This window comes from Tiliqua scincoides, chromosome 3 (genome assembly GCF_035046505.1).
Source record: "Tiliqua scincoides isolate rTilSci1 chromosome 3, rTilSci1.hap2, whole genome shotgun sequence".
Classification (NCBI taxonomy): Eukaryota; Metazoa; Chordata; class Lepidosauria; order Squamata; family Scincidae; genus Tiliqua; species Tiliqua scincoides.
The window spans coordinates 151,350,604-151,369,282 of record NC_089823.1 but is presented as its reverse complement, the minus strand read 5'-3'; the positions used below and the strand labels follow the sequence as shown (position 1 = coordinate 151,369,282).

Here is an 18,679-nt window from a genome sequence, read left to right as displayed (position 1 = left end):
GGTTTCAAAGACCAAAATTCAAACTGATGAAAGTACTACATGTCCTTTTAGACAGAACAATTCCAGAAATTTGGATGTTTCTTCCACCGCCAACGCATACCTGCCATCGTGGTAAATTACAGCCAGTGGCATAGCCAATGATTGTGCAGCCCGTAGACAAGTTCAAAATGTTGCCCCGGAAGTGATGTCACAACCGGAAGTGACATCACACCCAGGCTTTTTTAAAAAGTGAAAATTGGGAGGAACCCACCTCCTCCCCCCAGCAGCTCACCACCCACTTGCTCTGCTGCCACCCCCCAGTCAGTGGCATAGCTAAGGCAACTATCTGCTACCTGGGGTCAAAGATTTTGTAGCCCCCTGACCCCGCCCGCATGATAAAATTAAATTTAAGTAAATAAATAAAAAGTTATTGGTTCCATGCTGTATCATAACATCTCATTGGTACTCAGAACAATCAGTCTTATAGGTCAGTTTGGAGTTAAGCAAATCCATTTTTTGTTCTGCAAGACAGTTGTGTTTTCATTTTCTGATTAATTTGCCATAAATTTGATAGAATACAGATATTCCACTGCAGTTTGTTTCATTGCACTCTGCATTAAATTACCTTTCCAATGATATATAACATGATGGTATTATTCATACGTACCAAGATGTTCACAATTTCGGTCACTAGTGTCAAGCTCAGCTTGTTGCCCCCCTAAAGCTTGATGCCCGGTGCAACTGCTATCCCCTGCACCTCTTAGCTACGCCACTGACTACAGCATTCAGATCTTTCCAGATCATAATGGGGGACAATGCAAGTAAGGTAAGAAGGCTAAACAACGGCCTCCCACAAGGCTCTGTAATGGCACACACACTATTTAACCTGAACATCTCAGACTTGCCAGTAACAAGGGGACGTAAATTTGGATATCCCAATGACTTGGCTCTAACAGTGCAGGGAAAGAACATGGATGGCCTCTTCTCAGAAGACCTCAAGATCCTGGGAAAATATTTTGCTGACTAGAGATTAATACCCAGTATCAGCAAAACAGTGACTACATGCTTCCACCTTAACAATAAATTAGCTAATGCAGCCCTGAAGGTCTATCTAAACAACAACCTAATCCCTTACAATCCTCATCCAAAATAGTTTGGAGTAACTTTGGATCGGACTCTCTCTTATAAGTCACACCATGAGAACACGTTCGCAAAAATCAATACCAGGAACAACATACTTCAGAAATTAATAGGAACAAGATGGGGAGCATCAGCCACTACTCTCAGAACATCAGCATTAGGACTGATCTACTCCGCAGCAGAATACTGTGCGCCAGTATGGCTTAACAGCTGTCATATTAGCAAGATTGATGCCAGATTAAATGAAACTATGAGGATCACAAGCGGCTGTATAAGATCCACTCCTGTCTGTTGGCTCCCCACTTGAGCCACATAGCACCACCAGCCTTACGGAGACAAGAGGCTTTAGTGAAAGAATATAGAAAAATCAACAACAACCCACTTTTACCAGTGCATGCCGATCTTCCTCATCTATCAACTGGTAGGCTTCAATCCAGGAAGGCTTCTCTGGCACTGGCACAACAATTTTAACATCAATGCTCAATAGAAAGCTAAAAGGGCAGTCGAACGCCCAGAAACGGGTAGTTATATAGACAATTCTACACTAACCGTACCAGGTTTCGACTTACCTTGCCAGCACTTTGAACAGGATCCGTACCCTACATGGTGTTAGTCAATGTTTAAATGGGGGCTAGTATCTACCCCACAGTGTGATTACGGGTTCTTCCTCCAAACCATGTACCACATTGTGTCTGGCTGCAAACTGAGAGCGTATACTGGCCCATGGTCTGACTTTTTCAATGAAGGTAACTGTCCTTGAATGGCTAGACGAACTGGACATCGACATTTGATCTAGTCTGATTGACATATAAGTTCATGTATTATATGCCATACGCTAAATAAATAAAAAAACTCATCCAGGCAGCTACTTCATTACAACTAGCACAAAAGTCATTCACTTACCTTTGATACCAAATTATTAACTCACTTCTCCTATGGACTAAAGATGTGCCAAAATATACAGGCATGCCCCACTATCCGCATAGGTTCACTTCCAGACCTCCCCTCCATGGTTAACTGAAACAGCAGACAGGAATATCCCCCTGCCTTCCAGAGGTGAGGGGAGCTGGGCTTGCCTCAAGGTCTTCTGAGGCCCGCAGAGGCCACATGCAACTGCCCATGGTGGGCCTCTGGCCAAAAAAGCAAAAAAAAAAAAAAAAAAACAACCTCTGGTTTTACAATAAAACCAGAAGTGACATTTTTAATGCATCAAAAAGTATTAAAGACATCATTTCCAGTTGCATTGTAAAACCAGAAGTTGTGGGTTTTTTGGGGGCGGGGTCATTCTGAGGCTCATGGGGCCATGGGCAGTCACGTGCAGCTTCTGGGGGCCTGAGAAGACCCTTCTGAGGCAAGTACAGCTCCCCTCACCTCCTGAGAGGGCGAGCAGGGAGGTCCTGTGGATATGATCTGCCGTTAAGTGAAACCATGGATATGAGATCTGTGGATACGGTCCCCCCATATTACCATATTTTATTATGACAAATATTGTATGTAGCATTTCAGATTTAGAGAACCTGTGTAATTTTAAAACCTATGTGAAATATAAATACCTTATTCACTCTTAAAACAAGCATTACTTGCACATCTTGAGTGTTAAAATCTTAAGAAATTTGCAGTTTCACCAAAACACTGCACTGTCATCTACTGGCCTTGGATGCAATAGTAAAATGGTCAGATGCTTTTTTAAAAGTAGGAATAATATTAATGAATGAATATTTAGAACATTTCAAGGAATACTAAATAGGTCTAGTACAACAAGTTTGTACTTTCATATCAATTCCAATTTAACAAAGTTCTGTTGGCTTCATTACTATTTTTCTTAAACTTAATTACTGTGCATCATGCCAGTAATGGATTGCAAGAGAAAAGTCATGATTTAAAAGGAAAACAGTGACAAGAAATCCAAGATTTTCTTTAAAAATCTTTACTTGCAAAATTAAGCAGCATGCTATGATTTAAATTTGAATTTAAAAAGACTAATTAGACTGAAATAAAAATCTAAGAATGGTATTTCTATAAATAATGAAAAATAGTTCCCACTAGACTTTAAAGGAAAACATTTGGTAATTAAATACTTGCTACTTTCCATTAAATTGATGAACTTTATTAGCGTTCAAACTATAACGAATTTTACCCTAAAACATTTTGCAATGCAAAATTATTTCACTCAAAGAGTGTCTAGTAAATTGATAGCTATGAATTACAAGCAATCCTTTGAAGCAGGCTCGCACATTTATAAAACTTTTTACATCCTCGCTTGGACTAAAGTATTTATACTACTAAAATCAAACATGCATCACTTTCATACACTCCAGTTTCATGATTTATATTACATTATGTAACACCATTATTTTCAACAGTAGCAAGTTAGTCATACATTTGCTCCATTTTCTTTGGATTTTTGATCTTTATCTTCATTCTTCACAATATCCTGTGGAAAAAGAGGACAAGACAGTAGGGTAAGGGCACAGTCACTGCTGGTTTCCTTAAGTTCTAAGGCATGCACACATGCATTGTTTGCAGGGTAACAGTGGGTATTATTAGACAACTGAACTTATGGAGCCGTTGTCATCAGTTAATGGGTGACTGGGTAAGCAAGTATCTTTGCTTTGCAATGATGTCAACTGAAGAGATTTTGGCTATCACTTAAACTGTATAACAATGCATAAGAAAACAAAATTTCAACAGCCAAACATGTCCTACTCATGTACAACTAGACTACAGTTAATACTACTTCATTATGTCTGCTAATGGAGCTGTGCAGGGAGTGGGTGTCAATGTGTTTTCTGATTAGCTAGAATTCATAAATATTGATGGGTGTTCCGAGGCCTAAGGAGCAAATCCTTTTCTGTTAGTGACAACATTTACAGTAACCTTAATGGTTCCGGACTGAGCCCTTATATCAATCAATATTTTTTTGTAAACAAGATGCATACAGAAGTTAGTTCCTCTCCATCCTGTTTTAAATGGAATTTAACAAGACAGAATTACACAGTCCTAACCTTTTTAAGAACAGCGTGTATATCATCCATAACTGTAGCCAAACTTTTGATTGTCTTATTTAGCTGCCCCTCAAACTGCAAATTTGTATCTGCCGATGCTGTCAAGTTTTCTTGTAGCTGGCTGAGGTCCTTTTTAACGTCCTTTAGTTCTGTAGACAGGCCTTTATTCAAATTCTCCAAATTCAATATAGTCTTCTCATCTTCATCTGAAAATACGTAACTTTAAAGTTATTTCATCTTTCTCTTTTTCAGTCTATATTAATTCATATGTGTAACATACAAAGGATCTTCCCCAAACCCAATAGATGACGATGGACTGAACATGCTTCTTATGTATCTGGCTGTTTTGGATAGTGAGATAATCAGTTTTTCTTTTTTATTCTTTTGTGTATCTAGGGAGACCTCAGAGTATGTAGAAACTATTAACTTATCTGTGTGGGAGGCTGCATTTTGCTTGCAATCTATTAAGCACTCCAACACCTGAGTTCATTAGTAGAGAATACAGATTGTCAAATGCTGTGTTCCCACCTGATTCTGAAGGTATAACAGAACCAAGTTAACAAAACTTACTGATGATCAATTATGTCCTTTTTATTTACATCTGCAAGGCAAGATTGAAACACACTATCTGGCTCATAATATAGTGATCCATTTGTTATTTGCAGCAAGACTCAGAGTTGAAAGAACTGCACTGGCTCCAAATTAGTGTCCAGGCACAATTTAAATTCTATTTTTGACCTTTACAGTTTATATTGATTGGAGTCCACTCATACAAGCCTCCTCATATGCTAAAGTTATCAGATGGGTTTTGCTTTGAGTGCTACCTCTGCCTATCAGGAAGCCGGCTGGCACATAGCGAAGCCGCCCCACATACACACTGCAACAGAACAACTAGCCCACTCAGTTATGACTTTTAGGAAATTAGTGATGAAGACTATTGTATTGCAGTTAGTTTATGGATGTTAACTGAAATCCAAGTCTCTGAGTTACTGGGGAAAATGAATGGCTCCTGTAGTTTTCTAACTTGAGAGTGCTGCTTTCTAGTTTTGCTTTTAGCTTTTTGTATGTTATGTTTTATTTCACAGTTTGTGAGCCACGATGATAACTTTTCAAATCATGTTTGCACAGTATGCATTGCAAAAATACAAATCTGTATCTTTTATACCGTTTTGCTAGATGCATCAAGTCATTCTTTCTTGACAGTCTTCTGCAGTTTTAAGAAACTACTGCACAAGGCTTTCTAAAGCCAACTGATAGTACTTTGCATAGAAGGATCTGCACGATCTTGGCACTTGGAGACCCTTAGACTGCACAGAAGCTGCAACAGAGGATGTAAAAGTGCCTTGTGTAGCTTTTTCTGCTTTGGGGCCAACTTCAAAGAGTCTATGAATCTCCATCATCTCATGAATTGTAATCACTACAGGTATTTCACTTAAAATGTTTTATAAATAATCCTCTCTTCATGTATAAAAGAATAATCTAAAGTTTCCAGTCCAACCTGTCTTTTCTTCCAGTGACTGCAGTTTTTGTTCCATTTCAGCCCGGGCTTTTTCACTCTTCTCTAGTTTCTGCAGAAGACTCCCTACATCCACCATCGCTCCATTGTACACAATGAGACCAACATTTTCTTCTGAGCCTTTAGATTCTTGTTTTATAGTAGGTGATGGTAGTAGCAGCCTGTTTCCTATAGTGGGTGAGGAAAACATCATTAAGAAAATATGCCATTACCAAAATAGTTTAGTAAGCTTCAAAATTACTGCAACAGAATGTTATCTATACCTTTCCACATTTTCTCAAGAACATTAATGACTTCTTATACATTCAAAAGGTATATCCATCCCTTTTCCCACAACATATGAAAAGAAAAAAAATGGATAGCTTCTGATACTGGATCCAAAGAACAAGCAGAGTTACACTTGCACAATAGAGTTTCCTGCCCCTTCCCCACCACTCTGAGAATACACCTAAAATCTATTCCAGAAAGTGCAAAATGGGGTGCAAGAATGACGATAGAATTGTTGGAAATGGGGGGGGGGGGTTTCTGCATGGTCAGAAGTGTCTTTCCACTTGTATGAGGTCCACTGGTTCCACAATTCACACATATAGAACTCACATTCCCCTGTGTTTCCATCACTTCAGAAAATGGAAAATAGAAGAACCTACCAGCCAGTTCTACTGTTTGAACAGAAAAAAACTTAATGCCAGATGATTACTACTGTTTTAAAGGAGGATTACATTATTAAACTGACAAGCAAACAACACCCCCCCCCACACAATATTTTATGCATATCACAGACCCTACTATGGTGATATGCATAAAATATCTTTACATCTATTAAAACCAGTACCTACCTAGCATATCTTCTTGCGGAGCTTCCACTTCTTCTGGATTTTCTTCATCTTGAGAAGCATCTGTTAATTTTCTATAAAAGCAAGATTCACGGAGTACTACTTTATTAAGTAGCTTCTTAACCTGCAACAACATGAGACACCAGTTACCTCTTGAGCAAGATAAGTGGTAATATGCAAGTTTCTTATGCATGAAATGTGATATATATATTTTATAATCTAAATATATCAAAATAAGCCAATACAAATGTTTTTACACCAAAAATGTAATATGATTGCACGTAAAATTGAAATTAACTTATTTGAATGAAGACTTTGGTAGCTTAGAAGATGCAGATACAAAAGGGTAAACAATGATCTAGACTGTGTCAGAGGAACACAAAGAAAATGCTCCTTCTATCACAGTATAGTCAGAGAAGATTGAGCAATATTATGCTCTAGAGATGTGCCAGATGCGTGCTCCACCCAAGCATTTCACTTACTGTGGCATTGTCAACTGGAGAGCATGACAAGCTCCACTCTTTGTCTCAATCTCTGAGCAAGATAAGATTTCCTTTACTACTCTTGGGCAGGAAGGTGAGTCCTGCTTGGTTGTGGTGCTCAGAGCATTTCCTCCAAAATAACACAAACATACCCTGCACCCCACTTTCCTGCTCAAGAAGGAATGGAGAGGCACATATGGAGGGGAATTTTCTTGCTGGTCATACTATACTGGCTTCACAACAAAGTCAAAACTACAGACCTCTAGCTGCACATGTTTAGATTGTCCAGAGAAAGCTACAAATCCCTGCCTTTCCATAAGATTCACTGCTTTAGACTACTTAAGCAACATACCTGAGCACGTGAGAGATGCAGTCCAAGGGTGTACAGTATTTCTTCCAAGTCCTTTTCTAGAAGGTATCCACAATGGCATTGATCAAAATAAACGAAAGCCATCAGAAGATCTCTATTAACAGTTATCATCTGTGTTTTGTCTCTTTCCTAAAGAATACATTTTATACAGAGTTTGCTATTAGTAATAATTCTTTATTAGTTGTTCCTGAATGGTTTCAAGAGTACAATGGTAAATTCTTGCATTATTTCAGTATCGCTTTCTAATGTCTGGTACATCATACACGATGTGCACTCACAGTTTTAGAGTACAGACAAAATCAGTGCTGGTGGAACGTTGGTACAGGTCCTATATGGTGTACCTGGGACAAAGCCTTGCACTGGGCTCCCCACAGCATCTCCACCCAACCACCTTCCAATGGTGTCTTGGGTGCCACCACTGCCACTGGTACCAAGGAATCATGAGTTAGCCTGAGTGGGAAGTTACCATTCACTCCGTCTCCCTTTTAGGCTGCAGGCTACTTGCCTGCTCGACTTGCTACAAGCTTTTTACTTGCAGCATTTGTTTAAGCAGGACACCTTATCACTTAATGTAAACTGATAAAAGGGAATGTAAACAACATAAACAAAGGCTAATAATAATAATAATAATAATAATAATAAACAACTTTATTTATATCCCGCCCTTCTCCCCAAAGGGACCTAGGGCGGCTATAGCATGGAGATGAGGCATGCAGATAGGACTGCCCCATCTGGTATGGGGGGGACACACGTCTACTTAAGAAACAAACACCTTCTCCTGTGTCTTCATTAATTGATGCTAATGAACTAAGTACCTTGTCTTTAGAAGCCCTCTCTTTGCAATGCCGGTTTCCCTCTCTTCTGTCATCTCGCCTGTTCATTTCCTCATCGTCCCTATCTATGGAAACAAATTACTTTCAGCATATTCAAAACACTTTAGAGGTTCATGTTACTATTATAAATATCTCTGAGTGGAAGTATATACATTTCTCAGTGTAGTACTGAAGACTTCCAGTTTTATAAAATGCAAAGAAAAGGTAAGACATTCTCCTACGCATTTCGCAACAATACCCTAAAATGGCAGGTGCCAAGCCCGAGCCTGCAGGCCAGATCCAGCACCTGGATGAATCCTTCTCCATCCTGTGCATCTCTTACCATTCTATATGGCTGCTCCTTATCTTGCAAGCTGCTCTTGTCAGAAAGTCGTGTTGCTGGCCATCGCCCCAGCAGACTCTGTGCCCAATTTCAGGTGGAAGTGGCTGCCTGGAGCAACCTTTTGGACAAGATAGGCTTGCAAGATAAGGAGCAGCCACGTGGGACAGTAAGTGCCATGTGTAATAGGGAGGGTTTTTTGGAAACGCAGTGGTCCTGCAGTTTGGAGACCACTGTCCTAAAAAGTTAAAAAACTGCAATTTTACAGTTAAGATTTTCTTATTACAATATAAGGAATACTGCTCAATTATAGATTTCAACCCCAATATAAACAAAACACTAAGTGAATTAAAAGTTCTGCAATTTTGCCCATGAAGATCAAGGGTCTGCACCTGCCTCCTTTTAAGTAAGATAATCACCCCCTATATACCATCATCTTCATCTTCAGCATCTTCAGCTTCCATTGGATCATATTCTTCCTGGTTATTGTCATCTTCCATTTCATCTTCATCTTTACTATCATCTTTTCTTTTATCTTCTCTCTGAAATTAATTCTCAAATATTAATACAATCCAGTTTTAGGCAGCAATCATTTAAAAATCTTCAAACCACTTATTCAGGTAAAACTATGTTTTGATAACTAGATTTTAAAAATTCTGAATCAAGCCATATACCTCTAGTTCAGCCCCCACTCTCTCTTATAGGAGATGACAGAAGAGGATTAGTGGCTGAACTATGATCTTGTTTACAGGCTTAGGCTGCAATCCTAACCGCACTTTCCTGAGAGTAAGCCCCATTGAACAAAATAGGACTTACTTCTGAGCAGACCTGGTTAGGATTGTGCCCTGTGTCTGAAAATGGACTTGGCTTGAAGAACATGAAAAAATAGCCAGAAACCATTACATTACACTGCAGTCATACTGCAGATTGAAAGGAAAGCATGTTTTTCCCCCCATAAACATATTTATTTAAGAAACCTAAAATCATTACAAGGGGAAGGAAATCAGCTGCAGAGTTCATATCAAGAGATGATCTGAATATATTAGTACAGAATCAGGAAAAAGGTTTAGCAAAACCAAATAAAACCTTTGCAACACCTGCCCCACCCCCCCATGCAGAGAAGCTACTCAGTCCAGACAGGTAAGATTTTTAATCTTTTTTCGTGGTGACTGACCTTCCTATCATCCCTCTCATCTTTTTTATCTTTCTCATCTCCAGATTTTCTTCTTTTAGGTTTTGGGTCATCATTTTCATCATCTCTTTCTTCCTTTTTATCTTTTTTCTCATCCTTTTTGTTTTTTTTATCTTTTTTATCTTCCTTATCCGGAAGAGACAACAGTGATCTATAGATGCGGACACCAAAATCTCTTTGAAGCATTTCATTGAAGAGTTCTGCAAATAATGAAACCTGCATAATGAAGAACAAAGGTGGATAATCAGTTTTACATACCAGTAGCATCACTGCTAGTATCCCAACATGCTTCATTATTAATATTTATATTCCATTTTTCAATTTTAAAGAAAAATTCACAAGGCACCTTACAACATTAACATATATCACTGAAAAAAAGAGAAGTTGCATAAAACCATGTAATAAAATTTACTACAAGCACCACAATCAAAATCCCTAAAAAGAATGCACAAAATGAAGCTTGCAAAAGCAAAATTTCACTTTGTCTCCTCGGCATAGCAGCCCTCTGCACATACTGAAAATCTGCTCTGGGAGAGGCTCTGACTCCCCCGCCCCAGAACATGCCTAATAGTGCATGAAGGGCTTCAGAATTAGCCGACACCCCTGAACCCGACACCCCTGAAATGGCTTATCTGCGTGGGAAAGAAAACCATTTTAATTTGGCACCTAAATCTTAGCGGATTTACAATTTTTGGTTCTTCTCAAACAAAACTCCAGTGAGGCAGACTCCTATTATCCTCTTTCACAGTTGGGGGAACTAAAGCTGAGAAATAAGAACTTGCCCAAGGACTCCATTAAAACTCAGCTCTCTTAATAAAGCAGATCCCATGTAGAGATCACCAAAGTGGAAAGTCTGGATGAGTAGGTGAGAGTCTAGACCTGAAGCTCCAGGATACGGTATGGATACCAATTTCATAATTCACCTGCTGTAATAGGAATTGGATGTCTAAGCTTGGTGAAATTCAAATGAATGGCAATTTGATGCAGTTACATGAACTGAACTCTTTCTTAATCTGATATAACAAGTAATTGCACCTCCACATAATGAAGGTGTGGAATAAAGTTACAAGGTTTCTCACTCAAAGTCAAAAAGAATGCACTCTAAGAAAACAGGAGCAATATTTCCTAAAATATATATTTCCTACATTTTTTCCTAAAAAAAACAAAACAGAGAGCAAGTATAATGCTTGAATTTGAGAAGAGTATCTATAGCTAACATTATAAAATGCAAATTTAGAAAAAAAAGTGTTCAAACCACAGCTAATACTTATTGACTTGTTACTTATTTACTGAGGTGGGATGGTGTGAGGAAATTTGTAAAGAAACTACCTCAAAGGAATGCTCTTTGTTATCCTCCAGCCTGTAATCCAGAAGAACACTAAGAGACATAATACTGCAGTCAAACTTTCCACTTTTTGCTGCCCAGTTGGGATGTACAATGATTGCTGGTTCATCAGGCAAAATATATCGTCTCTCCCGTCGCTGACGTTCCACTTCTTCTAATCGTTTCCTTTCCTCTTCCTAAAGTTTTAAGAAAACATGAATATTTCAGAGCATGATGTACATGTATTTACTTCTTGGAAACCATGAAAAGAGAGGACAATGTTTACTCAGACCTTTGAAGGAGAGATCTGCTCCTCTACCCTATACAGATAATTTTCTATACTAGCTGGACACTCCATGCTGCAGAACCAGCAGAAATATCAGTGTTGGGTTTAAGATTATGAGGCATGGATTAAAACCTCCACTAATCCATAAACTTCCTGGGTGAGAATCTGGGCCCGTCCCTCACTAATAGCTTAACCCAGAGGTTCTCAAACTGGGGCAATGCCTCAGTCAGGGAAGCTCTGTCACTGCCCCCTTAAGGGGTGGAGAGACAGCAATGGTGGTGATGACACAATCGTGCTGCTGCCAGGGAGAAAAGCGTTTTTAAAAACTTACCTGTGAGTCACAATGGCTCTCCGGAGGCCTCCCCATGCCTTCAAACTGCTATAAGATGCTAAAAAAAGCCACTTCTAGTTTATGACAAAAAATGGAAGTGGCTTTTGTTTCATTTTACAGCTGTTTGGAGGCATGAGGAGTCCTTCAGAGGAGGTTGCGGACTCCCTAGACCCTCTGGAGAGCTATACAGGTCCAGCCTATTTATACATGGATTTTTAATACACTGATTTGACTCAACATGAATGGCCCCCTGCAAATGAGAAGGAATGTGCTGAACTCTGGAGAAGGGGAAAATGCATCCCTTTAAAATCAGTTTTAAAAAAACCCAACAGTCCTTTAACAATAGCCTTCTTAATGAGAGAGAGAGGGGGGGCAGCTGGTTGGCAATCCATCAATCCTGCTCTCTCCAGCAGACCCCTCCCTTCCCCCTGAGCAAGGTGAAAGAAAGGTGATCACTTTGCACTGGTGAAGGGAGGGGCTGAGTGAAGCCCCTTGGAGGAGGACTGATTGATGGATTGTCTTCTTAATGACTCTTATCTTAGATCACAAAGGTCATCAGGGCTATTTTTAAATCACCTGAGCAAAGAAACTTGTTTTTTAAATTGATTTGCTATAGTTTTTTGCCATCCATGAGTGCTTGGAACCCATGGAAGAATTAGTCTCAACCTGTAGTGACCTCCAGGTAAGTTTTAAAAACTCTTTTCCTCCCAAGCAGAGGTCACTGCCCCCTCCCCTCCCTCGCAAACACTTTCTGGTTCTCCAACTCTCCCTGAAAGTTTGAGAACCACTGGCCTAACCTATTTCACAGTGTTGTAGTAATGTGCAACTTCTCAAGGTTTTTAAATTGGAAGATTTTCCAATGCACTAAATTAATTTAGATCCAATTTAGTATGTTTGCCTTCTATTCAGTAAACAACACATGTGATGCTAGCTATACAGCATATAAGATTATCTCAACAAGTTTTCCATATCAAAAGTTTTTGAACTGAAATCTCATTAGGAAATGTTGTCCCCATAAAGTACATTAAGACATGATGCATTCAACTGAATGCACTTTCTTACAGTTTACATACAAACATGTACTGTTAATGCACAAGTTTCAATACACCTGCACAGCTTCATAATAGACATTTCCTAGGTATAAGCACTTTTATCATTTCTTGTTCACACATTTAAAAGTGTTGCTAATGGTCAGGGGACCCTTGATGGTGGTATGACATGCCCTATGGGCAGGCTGCAAGGATGCAAAAGCTGACAGGTGGCTTATGCTCCCACAGTTGCACAAGCACAAGTCAGGATGCCACCCACAAAGGTGAGATTGGTTGCCAGTTCATATCTCAGACACAAACTTATTAGGTAGCCTTAGTAAAGTCAATTAGTCTTAGCTCTCCATCTGTAATACAGTTGTAGCAATACTGACCTACCTTGCAGGGCTGCATATGGATTACTGAAATAATGCATAAACAGGTGTGCCCGTATCCACAGGGGTTCAGTTCCAGAACCCACCCGCAGATATGTGAATTCTCGGATATGAGAGAACGCCCTCTCACTCTCCAGAGGCAAGGAGAGTGGAGCTCCCCTCATCTCCAGAGGGTCTTCCAAGCTCAGCAGAGGCCACACACGTTCGGCCACCACCTCTGCTGGATTTGGAAGACCCTCCGGAGGTGAGTGAAGCTCCCCTCACCTCCAGAGGAGGTGCGTGCACTGAAAGTGCTATATGGGTGTTGAGTATTAATCAAGGCACACTACAATATTATCTTCTAGCAAAAGGAATATATCAAATGATATACATTAGACAGGATGCGGTGGTTGCATGAATTGAAAATTTTTCCATATTTGGAAAAATACAGAGAACTTCATGGGTGGACAAGATGACTTGGCTCCTTTACTTCCATGTTAACGTCCCTCTCCCAGGAGAGGGAGAAGAGAAAAAGAGCAGGCACAGCTAGTGTGGGAAGGAAATGCTTCATTTTCCCCATCCTGGGGTTATTTCATCCACATACTACAGCAGTGGGATGAGAAGAAGCTATAGAGAAGCAGCCTCCATGTCACAGTGTTAAACACACATTGGCCATCTTTCATTTAAACAAAGAGACTTAAAAATAGGTATTGGTCAAGGTTGCCCCTTGAAGTTCAGTTTAATTACAAATCCAGTGTTTCACAGAACATTATGTATCTAGATGAGCTCAACATTCACCTCTTTGTCATCTTCAGATTTCCTCTCTTCTTCTTCTTCATCTTCCTTTTCAGATTTTTCCAACTCTTTCTGCTCTTCTTTTTGTTCTTCTACTTTTAGCTGCTTTGTTAGCCGGGCTATCAGCTGAGATTTCAGACCTTTGGAGCTCAAAGTTCGACTCTCTAATTCCTTGCGCAGGTCATTAACCTAGTTGATGAATAGCATGCTGTACAATTAATCAATTTAGTACTTATAACAAGCAAATTCAGACATCTCTCATTTAATTAAGAAACAAACATGTGTCAGCAACTGAAATGTAGGCAGGCACAGATCAACAGAAAATTATACATAGCCATGATTTATAATCATTATATATTTTCTCCCGGTACTATTAATAATTTACTATGTTCCTGGAGTAAGAGTGGGATATATGTTTAAGACAGACAAAGACAACCAATTCAATTTTTAAAAAGAGAAACATATACTGTAGTACTGCAATACTTGATAAAGACCTAGTTCAGCCATAACACTAAGCCAGAGTGGAACATTATGTGCATGAGAAAGAACAATTCTCACCTTGGCCTCTCCTCCTCCCAGCAAAAGGAAAGCAAAGAAGAAATTTAAAGCTTCATTTTCCATTTTATCTGAATACTAGGAGCTGCGATTTCTTCCAAATTGCAAAAAGAAGCTTTTAAAACTTCCTCCTCATGTATGTAAAAGAGAAGAGGGAATGCACAAGCTTGAGACTTATACCTGTTTGTACACATAATGCTAAACTATGGTTTAGCCTCATTTCTGAACAGGTCAAGGTAAGTGTCCTGAAGTCTTCAACCACAATTACCTTCATTGCCTTTGGATCAAGTTTAGACCAATGAGTAGGAGTAGAAATCTCTTTTGCTTCCCCATCATCCTTTTCCTCTTCATCCTGAAGAATGAAATAAGGACATTATCCTTCAGAAAACTTATACAAGTTAAGATTCTTGTTTTCTTAAGTGAGCATTCTGCTGCTGATCTGGGCAAGGTCACAACTGTTTCATCAGATAGTCTTCTCCTAAAGTTACCATTTCAACGAAGCCACATACACACACATTCTACTACTTTATAATGGATCACAGTGCCTCTCTCATCAGCCAATAAGAGTCATCTCTGTGAAACACAAAAGGGTGATAAAAACAACAACACAAAGACCATTAGGGAGACACAGACACTGCTGGTCACCACCAACCACACAGTCTGTGATCTTCCCCAGTTTTCAAACCACCCAAATGCTCCTTATTTTGTTAGACCCTTTATATGTACCAAGATGCCAATCAGCCACATAGCCTTAAAAAATCTGTTATTTCAACAGCTTGCCTATTTTCAAGTACCATTAATTTTTTTTTAAGGCTAATGTATGGCAGAAAGCTTAGACGGTTTTGTGTAAAATGGCAAAATGCTTAACACAGCTTTAAAAACTGAACCTCACACTCAATAACTGGTCCCAGTTTCCAGCAACTAGTTCTAAGATTACAGAGATGTGTGCATTGAGTGCACAGTATTAACTCCACCTGTAGTATTAGCACACATGTAAGTTAGTATACTAGCTGTAATTAAAACAATAGATTCTACCCTGCTGAAAGCTGGTTTACCAGTCATTGTTACCAGTTATGTTCCTCCTATGTATGTTTGTTGTGTAGCGTGTGATGTGCATTTTTGTGCCTGTGTTCCTGCGCCTGTGAGAAGCAGAAATAGAAAAAGGGATTAGCGTTCAGTGCCTGTTCTCCATCAGCCTCCTTGCGTTCACCCTGAAGCTTCTCGACCAGCTGCTGCTTGTATCCTCGGGAGAGGGTTTCCCACTCTGAGCGGGTGGGAAGGCAATGCCAAACATCCGGGAAAAATAAAACCACTGTCTCCACATGAGCTGGAACTGTACGCCCCTTGTGGGTCTCCTCAGGGCGATGGTAGCGAATCTCTGCAAAACGGTACCTGTTGCAAGGGAAGAAGCATGTTGGAAAAAAAATTCTACAACACATTTTATAGAGCCTAGATCACTGTAGCACATCAAGTAAAGAAACTTTGCTGCGACAACCTGAATTTTTTCTAAAGAAAAAAATATGAAAGCCATATGTTCTCTTTCAAAGAACTTAAACAATTTAACGCAGTTAGAAAATAAAATATGTGCTAACTGCTGAAGGCAATGCACTTTCCACTTTGTATTAAAATGTGCTATACTGATCTGAGTTTCAAAAGAAAGTTGAATGTTTTTTTAAAATTTGGTGTATAGCAGGTGTTAACATTCATAAGTAACTGACTGATGATTAAATAAATCCACCAAGAGAAAATATGGCTGCCCCAAACATCTATTTATTTACAACACAAGAATAATGAAATGAAGTTTTCTTGACGATCTCCTCCAGCTATGCGTGAAATGAAAAATATTTTAACATACAATCATTGCAAAATTTACACAACAAATCATTTTAAAGTTCATTGTTCTGCAAACCTTTTGGCACCAAATCACATTTGCACTGCCAATTAGGATAACACTTTTGAGGAGTTTACCTGCACGGTTACTGGCTACTGATAAAGAAAGGAAGAAATCGGTTTTGCCAAAATCACTCAGATTTTATGCATGCTTTGATTTCTCCAGAATATTTTCAATATAGATACTTACCATTGTGTGCACACACTTAAATCAATTCCTGTTAGGGCTCTGCAACAACGGATAGCAGTTTTAATCAGCACAGATGGGTCCTTTTCAGGATCGGGTCCATCCAGTGAGGGAGACCAGTGTCCTCCAATAGCCATGGCTTCGTCTTTGCCTTTCATACCCACTAAAAACTATATAAGAAAAAGGATGATTAGCATTTCCATGCTAAGGGAAAGGAAAAAAAGATTCTCTAAAACGTCTGAATTATACACACCTCAATTCTGTTTATAAGCCATCATAAGGTGTTCTCTCCCCAATCTGCAAGTTAAAGTCTTGCTCAAGAAAGAGTTCAGCTTTTCTTTTCCACAGAGTATTTCAGTAATGGAATAGGTTTAAACATCATTACTCATTCTAATTTGCAAGACTTCCAGTTAAGGTTTTATTATATTAGTTTACCAATGAACGTTGTAGATAATTGTATACTGGTTTATTTTCTCTCCTTGGTTTAAGAAACAGGAAAAAATACACTCACTTAACTCCTAGCAGTGTGATGCCCTCTATTTTCAAGCCATAAAACAAGCAATAGCTTGAATTCAAAGGTGCTACTGCATGAAAAGAAGAGGTTGTCAGTTCCTCTCCATACCAGTGAAAACTGAATCCAAAGGGTGAAAAGATACCCCAGTTGTTTTTTTTAGGAGAAAGCAGGGGAATTCATGATCACCACCCCAATTCCACAATGCCATGTGAAAGCACCTTCTGCTCATGGAGCAGGATCACAGAATCCAATCCAAATTTCAGAAAATTTGGTAAATGGATCCAACACATAGTTTAAGTGCATCAGAAGCTTCAGCAGTACTGAAGCTAGGCTGGTGCGGGTCTGTTCAGTAATCCAGATGGGAGAGTCAATACAAATGTAATAGGTTTTTTGAAGTATTCATGGAAATATCAATTTAGGAGTTCAGTGTTCTTAGTTAGAATGTCAGGCTTAGGTCTTCCACAAATTTTACAGCAAGATATTTTTTGCTTTACCTTTATAAGTCTAGCGGGATGCTGAAACCCATCCCGAACCTCTTGTGGATCTTCAGCAAGGGCACATGATTTGTGATAAAGATCTTCCATGCTAGGACTAGCCATGAGCATCACCTGAAAGTAGTAATTAAACTCTCAAGACAATATAAAGAAGCAATAAAACAAGTTAAGTATCCCACAAACACCTCACAGCTTGCATTGCTGAATTCAGTGGAACTATCCCAAGGTAAACAGTTATACAAGATCTAGCTGAATTCCACTAGCCCATATTTTGGATTTAAAATATTTTTTAGCCAAGAAACTTAGGAAGCTTATACACACCTTTGCACTATAAAGATGATCAGCATCTGGTGGGTCCAGTACAGAAGTGTTCTTATCCAAAGAATCTACTTCTCTATGCATTACATAGAAATTGCAATAGTTTCCCAGCTGAAATGATCTTGACATAGGAAAAGCATCCACCCATGTAAACTGAGCATCAAAGAAGTCACTTGGTATGTACAGATTCTGATAACGCCGTCTCAGTTCCATCATATCACAATTAAGGCTTTGAAACAAAAAAATATTTCACATTCAGTAAAAAGAGCCAAGGCTTAGAAGCTTAGCAGAGCTGAAAAAGCCTTTTAAGATCTGCTTCCGCTTTCAGTATTGTCTGTCTGAGTTTCTGACTACCCCCACTAAACAAAGCTCAGAGTGTGTTATTAGCAAAAAAAAAAACCCAAATACTGATTTTTAAGACTCTAGGAAACAGGATAGTCTGAGGTAGCCAACAATGCAGTTCAAGGAATCTTCTAAAACTGGGAGACTCTCTCTTGGAGTTTGGGAACTGCTGTTAGTTGTGAGGGAGAGGCAAAGGTAGCAAAGTGATCACCAGGATTGTTACACTGCCGGGGACAAGGGTTTTTTTTAAAAGACTTACCAGTGGCAGGAACAGCCTTGTGCGGGGAGCCCGCAAATGCCTCTACAGGGCCCCCCCAGCTTCTCACTATCTAAAAATAGTGATTGCAACCCCGTTCTAGTTTGTGATTGCAAAACTGGAAATGGCTTGCGATCACTATTTTTAGACAGTGAGAGGCTTGGGGAGCCCTGCAGAGGCATCCACAGGCTCCCCGCACTCCCTGAAAGGCCGCTCCTGCCACAGGTAAGTCCTAAAAGAACCCCTTTGTCTTTGGCAGCAGAGCGATCCTGGCGATCACAATGCTGCCTTCGAGACTGCCCCACCCTTTAAGTGGGCA

The 18,679-nt window shown here is 39.4% G+C and overlaps 1 protein-coding gene and 1 non-coding gene across 4 annotated transcripts in view; both read right to left on the bottom strand.

The window, feature by feature from the left end:
* Window positions 1–3,210: 3,210 nt before the first annotated feature.
* CCAR1 (cell division cycle and apoptosis regulator 1) overlaps window positions 3,211–18,679 on the bottom strand; it is a 28,146-nt gene continuing 12,677 nt past the window's right edge. For all 3 annotated transcript variants that reach the window (XM_066619822.1, XM_066619823.1, XM_066619821.1), the window contains exons 11-25: window positions 17,766–17,991; window positions 17,445–17,558; window positions 16,440–16,606; window positions 15,541–15,751; window positions 14,628–14,711; window positions 13,808–13,993; window positions 10,999–11,190; window positions 9,652–9,885; window positions 8,908–9,019; window positions 8,141–8,223; window positions 7,308–7,454; window positions 6,477–6,597; window positions 5,623–5,808; window positions 4,125–4,330; window positions 3,211–3,553 (exon numbers count right to left, since the gene is read on the bottom strand). In XM_066619822.1, coding sequence (XP_066475919.1) covers window positions 3,494–3,553; window positions 4,125–4,330; window positions 5,623–5,808; window positions 6,477–6,597; window positions 7,308–7,454; window positions 8,141–8,223; window positions 8,908–9,019; window positions 9,652–9,885; window positions 10,999–11,190; window positions 13,808–13,993; window positions 14,628–14,711; window positions 15,541–15,751; window positions 16,440–16,606; window positions 17,445–17,558; window positions 17,766–17,991 — 2,329 coding nt within the window. In that variant the 3' untranslated portion in view covers window positions 3,211–3,493. The remainder of the gene's footprint in view (window positions 3,554–4,124; window positions 4,331–5,622; window positions 5,809–6,476; window positions 6,598–7,307; window positions 7,455–8,140; window positions 8,224–8,907; window positions 9,020–9,651; window positions 9,886–10,998; window positions 11,191–13,807; window positions 13,994–14,627; window positions 14,712–15,540; window positions 15,752–16,439; window positions 16,607–17,444; window positions 17,559–17,765; window positions 17,992–18,679) is intronic.
* Window positions 16,761–16,823, bottom strand: LOC136647108 (small nucleolar RNA SNORD98). The gene has a single exon (XR_010794266.1). It is a non-coding gene; the product is annotated as a small nucleolar RNA SNORD98 (small nucleolar RNA).